The 8,940-nt window shown below is 39.6% G+C and overlaps 2 protein-coding genes across 2 annotated transcripts in view; both read left to right on the plus strand.

The window, feature by feature from the left end:
• LOC308319530 (uncharacterized protein) overlaps positions 1-8,940 on the plus strand; it is a gene marked incomplete at its 3' end in the record, with an annotated part of 46,333 nt that overhangs the window by 37,107 nt on the left and 286 nt on the right. The window contains exons 6-7 of the mRNA XM_080769635.1: positions 715-965; positions 2,178-2,239. Coding sequence (XP_080625761.1) covers positions 715-965; positions 2,178-2,239 — 313 coding nt within the window. The remainder of the gene's footprint in view (positions 1-714; positions 966-2,177; positions 2,240-8,940) is intronic.
• Positions 4,862-8,940, plus strand: part of LOC308319670 (uncharacterized protein) — an 18,758-nt gene continuing 14,679 nt past the window's right edge. Inside the window, exon 1 of the mRNA XM_080769789.1 lies at positions 4,862-4,925. The gene's annotated coding sequence lies outside the window, so the exon portion shown is untranslated. The remainder of the gene's footprint in view (positions 4,926-8,940) is intronic.

The raw sequence follows: 8,940 nt of genomic DNA on the forward strand, positions 1-8,940 counted from the left end.
CTGACTGACGGCAGGTTACTAGGAGTCTGGTGACACTGACTGACGGCAGGTTACTACGAGTCTGGTGACACTGACTGACGGCAGGTTACTACGAGTCTGGTGACACTGACTGACGGCAGGTTACTACGAGTCTGGTGACACTGACTGACGGCAGGTTACTACGAGTCTGGTGACACTGACTGACGGCAGGTTACTACGAGTCTGGTGACACTGACTGACGGCAGGTTACTACGAGTCCGCGGGTGGGAAATGTCTATGGCGGCAGGAGCTGAACTATCGCTCCTACCATTTGGCGGTAATCAAAGAAAATAAGGCTAAATGGGGCAACACAAAGAAACAAGCAAGGCAAAACTACCTAGTTAAGCTTATAGGACTAGATAGTACAATCCCTTAGATAATCAAAACTTGGCATCGAGTAGGGAGCGGTAAAAGCTTAACCTAACCGTAAATCCGTAAATAACAAACACTAACTACGTATATGATAACATAATCTGACCAAAAGAATGACGTTTACAAAAAGCAAGCTCCCATACTTAAATTAGGGCTGGGTATCGTTAAAAATGTTTATACAGATACAAATGCCAGTTTTAAGACCAAAATGTGAATTTAAGGTAACACTACACTGCATGGATTGGACAATAATAAACTTCATTTCATTATTTTTCTCATATTATTTTTGTTTTTTACATTTCATTATTTATCTTTTCCTCCTAGACTTCCTGCACCTCCCTGAGTGTAAAGATGAGGTTTCCCCTGAAGAGGAGAGGAGCTCCAGTCTGGTCCAGGAGGAACCACAACCTCCACAGATTAATGAGGAACAAGAGGAGCTACTACTAGGACCAGAAGAGGCTGGTGGGTTAATGTTGACATTTCTAGCCGTGAAAAGTGAAGAAGATGAAAACACAGAGCCTCTAGCCAGTACCTCAACTGAACACATGAAAACAGAAGCTTACATAGAGTCCTTGGTACCATCACAACCAACTGATATCGACCAGTTCCTCTCTTCACGCTGTTCTGAATCTGAGGATTTGTGTACAGTTTGTGGCAAAGGTTTCAGTAAAGGCTATCTAAATGCTCACATGATGACTCATACAGGTGAAAAGCCCTTTACATGTACAGTTTGTGGCAAAGGTTGCACTCATAAAACTGGACTAAATTATCATATGAGGACTCATACAGGTGAAAAGCCCTTTACATGTACAGTTTGTGGCAAATGTTTCATTACAAAAGGTGATCTAAATGCTCACATTAGGACTCATACCGAAGAGAAACCCTTTCATTGTACAGTATGTGGTAAAGGCTGTTTAAACGGGATTCATCTCAAAACACACATGAGGACTCATACGGGTGAAAAGCCTTTTACATGTACAGTTTGTGGCAAAGGTTGGAGTCGTACATATCAACTACAATTACACATGATGGCTCATACAGGTGAAAAGCCCTTTACATGTACAGTTTGTGGCAAAGGTTGCAATCGTAAAAGTCATCTAAAATCACACATGATGACTCATACAGGTGAAAAGCGCTTTACGTGTACAGTGTGTGGCAAAGGTTGCAATCAACAGAGTAAACTACAAATACATATGAGGACTCATACAAGGGGAAAACCCTTTACTTGTACAGTATGAGCTAAGGGCGGCATGTGGCAAAGGTTGTAGTCAAAAGATTAAAATATAAAGTAACATAAGAACTCGCAGTGAAAGATCTATTTTCTTCAACAAATGGATCGGATAAGTTCGTCTGGCGGGTTGACACCTTGTATGGCCAACACTTTTCACTTTTTGTTAGGGGCAAAAAATAGCAGATCTACAAGCTTCACAATGCTTAAACTCTTGAATGTTTGACTAGGCCATACAACAGGATCTTAGAGAATGAGAGGATGCCTGAGGTATGAAGAAGTGTGGCGGTGGCGATTTTTTAAGAACATTCTGAACTGAGATCAGATTCATACGAGGTTTCCACTGGACACACACTGGTCTGATTAACCCATTCTGACCTGAGATCAGATTCTAAAAATGTCAGTCGTTCTTCGATTTAAAAAAAATAGCAGACCTACGAGCTTGTAGATCTGCTATTTTTCAATAGCTAAAGCATAACATGATGCTAAACACCAAAATGGGTTCCCGTTCAGAATGGGTTAAGAACAAGGGTGACGTGCAGAGTTGTGGAAACTACAGAGAAACTACAGAGAAACAAACAATGACGTTAATGAGTACCGGAAGCTAGACTACGGGCACAGGTGAGCATTTCTGAGCACCACTATGGCTTCATGTCAAGGAAGAGTACTACAGATGTTGAGAACGTTGACCGAGACGTTCAGAGGGAGCCGCATTGTGTCTTTGTAGATCTGGAGAAAGCATATGATTGGGTGCCGAGAGGGGCTGTGGTATTCATGTGTATCATCAAGGACTGTATAAAGAGGACGGGAAGCGAAGACCGCAAGGGCGCCGCCATGTTGCTCACATGGTGCTCCATGGAAGGAAAAAAAACATGCGCAGTTGCAGACCAAGGAAGCTGAACGCGGAAGTGTCGGCTGCATAAAGCCCATTGCGCATGTTTCATGTTTCTTGTAAAAAAAATTGAAAACTCGAACGACTGACATTTTTAGAATCTGATCTCAGGTCAGAATGTGGTTAATCAGACCAGTGTGTGTCCAGTGGAAACCTCGTATGAATCTGATCTCAGGTCAGAATGGGTTAAGTTGACGTGCAGCGGTCGGGTTGGGATATCAGGAGAATTAGGATATCATGGGCAGCTACGTACTTGATCAAATAAGCCAGGGGTGGACAACTTTGAAGCAGGAGAGGGCCACTATAGTTCCACACTCACTCCAGAGGGCCACTATAGTTCCACACTCACTCCAGAGGGCCACTATAGTTCCACACTCACTCCAGAGGGCCACTATAGTTCCACACTCACTCCAGAGGGCCACTATAGTTCCACACTCACTCCAGAGGGCCACTATAGTTCCACACTCACTCCCAGAGGGCCACTATAGTTCCACACTCACTCCAGAGGGCCACTATAGTTCCACACTCACTCCAGAGAGCCACTATAGTTCCACACTCACTCCAGAGGGCCACTATAGTTCCACACTCACTCCCAGAGGGCCACTATAGTTCCACACTCACTCCAGAGGGCCACTATAGTTCCACACTCACTCCAGAGAGCCACTATAGTTCCACACTCACTCCAGAGGGCCACTATAGTTCCACACTCACTCCAGAGGGCCACATTGCATATACTGTACTAGTAAAAAATTGCAGATCTACAAGCTCAAAAGATGTCGCACTGTGACACATGTTGAGATTGTAGATCTGCTATTTTTGCCATAAAAAAAAGAAATTCTGATTATTATTATTTTTTTTGTTGCTATTTTTGAATTGTAATCTTGAAAAGTTAAAATTGTATTTAATTTAAAATGCATTCAGTTATACTTATGTTAACTTCATGAACTTAAATGCAATTACATTGGACATAAATATTTTTTTATACTAGACCCCTGTGCTCTTGACCCCTTATTGAACTGTCTATCCAGCATTTGGCCCCTGAGCCTGGGGTGGGGGCCCCATCATGTGGCCCCTGAGCTTGTAGGTCTGCTATTTTTTTTTAAAGTCGAACGACTGACATTTTTAGAGAATCTGATCTCAGGTCAGAATGGGTTAATCAGACCAGTGTGTGTCCAGTGGAAACCTCGTATAGAATCTGATCTCAGGTCAGAATGGGTTAATCAGACCAGTGTGTGTCCAGTGGAAACCTCGTATAGAATCTGATCTCAGGTCAGAATGGGTTAATCAGACCAGTGTGTGTCCAGTGGAAACCTCGTATAGAATCTGATCTCAGGTCAGAATGGGCTAGCTAAAGAGTGCTGGTTATCGCCCCGAAAATAGCTCTAGATTTTAAAAAAAAATTGCAAAAATAGCTGATCTACGTTGAGAGCTTGTAGATCAGCTATTTTTTTTATAAAATTACCTGTGAAAATAGATCAGCTATTTTTGGCCAAAAGTGTCCTCTTATGGGATTTAAACTAACCTCTAACACTCTCTGCACGTCCCTGAATACTGCCTAATACAATAATCTAGCCAATATACAATAATCTGAATACTGCCTAATACAATAATCTAGCCAATATACAATAATCTGAATACTGCCTAATACAATCTAGAGTTGCAATGCCCTCCATTCATGTTGGACGAAATGTTCAAAAGCACACTCAAAACCCACCTTTTCAAACTGGCTTTCCCTACATAACCCCCCCACACACACACACACACAATGACACACCCCTTCTTGTTTGTCCCTCTTTTGATTTTGATTTATAGTTTTTAACCTTTTAAACCTTTTTAAATAGTTTTCTAATAAATATGTCTGTACTCTTTCTGTAAAGCGACTTTGGGTACCTAGAAAAGCGCTATATAAATCGTATATATTATTTATTATTCACTCAAGTGGATGGAGGGTAGGCCTATTGCAACTCTAGAGTCATCCCATCTTAATAAAGATCTGGAGTTGCATACCCGATTTGGGTTGTTAAAGCACTTTAATACAAAATATTCCACATTTGTTACTTTTCCCCCAGATATATCTAGACTACAAGGTCAGTCACAACGTGTCGTCCCAATTTAATATTTTAAAGTTATTAGGCTATTGATTTTATGTTTTTAAAACACAATGTGTGTTGTAGACTCAGAGCATCGTTTAAATGTGTTTTAATGACTTAGATGTGTTTTAGTGTGCAAATAAACCGTTTTTCAATGGATTCATTCAGTTTACTCTAGTGGGTAATCTTATTTTGAAGAGATCGTCCACCGGAAGTCTTATATTTGCTAGCTTAGATTTGCCAAAAGAACACTGGTCGGATGGAGCTACTCCCGGCCGGGCCGAGGTGAACTTGCAAGACGCAAAACGTCCGTATAGTCTTTCAGGTAAGCGACTAAGCGTCTTTGTTGCATACCGTAACACTATCATAATTGTATGTGTACGACATTACTATTGTGTCACGGTGGCTAACATCGGGCTTATATGCATCTTTCAGGCCTCGGCCTAGTAGTGAATCAACAGCCCCGTTTTATAGCCTCTGTTAGCTCCGAGAAAGAGGTTCCGTGGAAAGGTTTCCCTGCTTAGGGAGAAATGGGTCCAGAAGCAGTGGCGAAAACCCCTTTTCACAGTATCGAACCCAAAAGTAAAATGTATTTCTAAAGAGCTGGTAAAACGTAATTGTGCTCGACGGAGTCGTATTGCTGTTGCTGAGGGAACAGATCGGCTTGAAAACCCTCTCCTAATAAACTGTAAAATCGCGTCAAATGGAGTCTGTTACAGCAGAGTTACTATACATGAACATTTTCAATAAGTCAGAAGGTCTGTGGATGGGGTAAGTCAAGGCAAGCCACATCCTTGCCCCTCTCGGAACCCTATACGTAACGTTTGTTTACACTACACTTTACGTAGGGTGAAGGGTCCCTTCCCATCTGTCCCAGGATAAATGTTATACAGACGTAGATACCTTCGGAAACGGCCGTGCTGCGCTTTTTTGATGGTGGTGAAATGTTTCAAAAGAAGCATAGGCATTAGGGCTGCACGATTTTGCCTAAAAAAATAACCTTGATTATTTTTTTCAGTAAAATAAATACAGTCTCAAAATATGTTTTTTTTTTTTTAAATGCAAATAAATGTGAATTTTACTATTGGAATAAATTCCAACCCTTAAGGATCCCTGGCTAATAAGACAAATATGCCTTAAAACATTATACTTGTCCTCTATGAATACATTTCTTATTTTAAAACACCATCAATATTTTATTTCTTTCATAAAGAGAGAATCTTTCAATCAAAAGGGACTGCTCCCATCGCAGGTTGATGATATGTCCATGTGTGGTCCAGCACTAGCTCTGGTCCATAGCCTTAAAGGAACCACGGTTCATGTTTTAGGTTGTTATTAGAGTAAGTAAAAGGTGAGTGTTCATTTTCTTTAATTTGCTGCTTTCTTTCCATTTTGGGATTTTAGCCGTTTCTGACAGGGGGGCGGGAACATTCGAGCATGGGGCTAAATATTGTGTATTTATTTTACAAAATATTATGGCGATTTCCTTTTTTATTATTTACTATAGTCCTAATAAACCCCAAGAAATTACATCTGGCCACAAAAGATCACAGGATCTATTGGATGTGTCAAACTGACATATTGAGCCTATACACGCAGTATAAGCCTTCCCCCAGTAGGCTACCTTCACATTCAGTAGATCCTGTGATCTTCTGTAACCAGATGTAATTTCCTGGGGGTTTATCAGGACTATAGTAAATAATACAAAAATAAATCGCCATACAATGTGGTAGAAAAATACATATTTTGCCCCATGCTCGAATGCCCCCGCCCCCCCTGTCATAAAGAGCTAAAATCCCTAAAACGAAAGAAAGCAGCAGATTAAAAAAATATAACTCATCTTTTAGTTTCTCTAATAACAACCTAAAACATGAACCTTGGTTGAAAAACACTAAAGTTGTCCTTTAGGTTGTAAGGCTATGGACAGAGCTAGTCCAGCCCTATGGAACGCATGTGCTAATAAAACAACTTAATACTTCCTAAGAATAATATGAGCATCAAAGCAATATTTAAATACTTTTTTATTAGTCATGTGCATTCCATACATTCCCTGGGGCTGGACCACACATGGACATACAGTATGTCATATGACATCCTCAACTTGGACAGGAGCAGTTCCTATTGAGTGAAAGATTCTCTATTTATGAAAGAAATAAAAATATTTAAGGTGTTTTAATTTTTTAGATATAGAGGGCAAATATAGTGTTTTAAGGCATATTTAGTCGGGTAGTGTACAATGTTTATTTTGCACCGAGGAGCCATGTGTCTGACTGTGTACGTCGACTCTGGGTCCCAGAGTTAAAGGAGAATTCCGTGCTAGAAGGCTTTCTTACCTTTCTTTGTAGTCGTTACGTCCCCACCAAAGAGGTCCAGGTGTTTTTTTTTGTGCAAAAACTCCTTATTGGCTATTTCCCCTACCATAAGCCCTCAATGAATTGCATTGAATTGAATGTGTGCCGCTTGGGATATTATTTACATTATGAAGAGAGGATATATACAAATACATAATAATTTTGAGCGATGGAAATAAGCGAATTAGCACAACACCCCATAGCCCCATCCAATGCAATTAATTTAGGGCTTAGTCCCACTTTGACGACGTCAGGAGTCATATTTTGTCATTCTTAGAAAATGCAGCATTTAACTCCCTTTCTTTTTTATTGGGCTGGTCATAATGTGGTTATATTCATGTAGAAAACAGAAGAAGAAATGATTATTATAATTAAAGCTAGCAGAATAAAACAAATGCTCTACATATTTCATATTATTTCTGCTATATGAAATCTATAACTGTGCCAGTTTTAACTAAATCAATATTCACATTGTTTTCATTACACAATACAAAAGTATTAAAAAACGAATGCTACAAAACTATACCCTGGAGATGAAGTCGAAGTAGCTCTGGTCCTATAGGCGCAATTTGCAACTAGGTTTTTGTTATAATGGGATGAATCTAGAGCCGCAATTGACTCGCATTGACTCCTCATGCATCCAGTTTAGTTTGCGATCTGCTTGTATTAATAGTAAGGGCATTTTATCAGGTATTTGACCAATCTGGGAACTAAATCGTTACCAAGAAATGTCTTCACCAATGTGTTTCTAAAGGTGTCTAATAACATGTACTAAAAGTTTGAAATTCAACTCCCGGGGGAAATTGAGTTATTATGTGACCATACCCATAACATCCTATATAAAGAAAAAAAAGTCCAAATTTCATAATTCTTTCAGTAGCATGTGACATATGAAACTAGGGGGTTTTTCATGATTCTGAATCCATTCCAAGCATTAGTTTTGCACAAAAAAAAACACTCCCTGGGAGGAAAACGGCCATAGCAGTCATCACAAACGTGATGAGGTCAGCACATTTGGTGGATATGGCCTAATTTAGCCCAAGGAGTATTTTTTGTGCAAAACTAATGCTTGGAATGGATTCAGAATCATTAAAAACCCCTAGTTTAATATGTCACAATTTTGACTTTTTGGCCTTATATAGGATGTTATGGGTATGGTCACATATTATGCTAATAACTCAATTTCCCACAGGAGTTGAATTTCAAACTTTTAGTACATTTAGAAACACATGTGAACAGGTGAAGAAATGTCTTGGTAACGATTTAGTTCCCAGATTTTCATAGATTTCTCTTACTATAAACAACGTTAAACTAAACAATTGCAGCTGTATAGGGAAAGCTTGATTCATCCTCTTTCAAACTGCAATGCGTTTGTTTCATAAAAATCATTATGGGTACAATGGGAAGTCAACAAGGAAGAGAGAGGAGAGAGAAGTTCAGCGAAGCAAAATAAAATAAATTAACGCCGTTTCCTAAAGCTGTTGTATGTATCTTTGAAACATCTCACCACTTGGAAAAAATATCATGTCTACGGTTGATTCTCATGAAACACAAGCTTTGCAGATTCACTTATAATAATAGCAGACCTGTGAATAATCTCATTTAAAGTTTGTGTTTGATTTCGCCGACTAAAACTAAGAAAACTGCTCGTCGACTGCCTTATTTCACTGACGGAAACGAAATGGAAACTAAATGAAAACTAAGACATGACGACTAAAGACTGAATGTACTGACAATTTCGCCAACAAATAAAAACTAGACTAAAATGTTTTTAGGGACTAGTGGACAAGAGATCCAGTACAAGTCATTTTACACATGCTTGCATGCATGAAAATAACCGATCTACAAGCTCACAACGCGTCGCATTCAGCAAGTGTAACATCAAGCCATCAAGGCCCGCCAAAACACATTTTGGTCGACTAAATCAACTGTAGATTTAGTCGACAAAAAACTAGACCAACACTAAAACATTCCAAGGTGACTAAAATG

Source organism: Protomyctophum bolini, assembly GCF_963924005.1.
Source record: "Protomyctophum bolini genome assembly, chromosome: 8".
NCBI classification, from domain to species: domain Eukaryota; kingdom Metazoa; phylum Chordata; class Actinopteri; order Myctophiformes; family Myctophidae; genus Protomyctophum; species Protomyctophum bolini.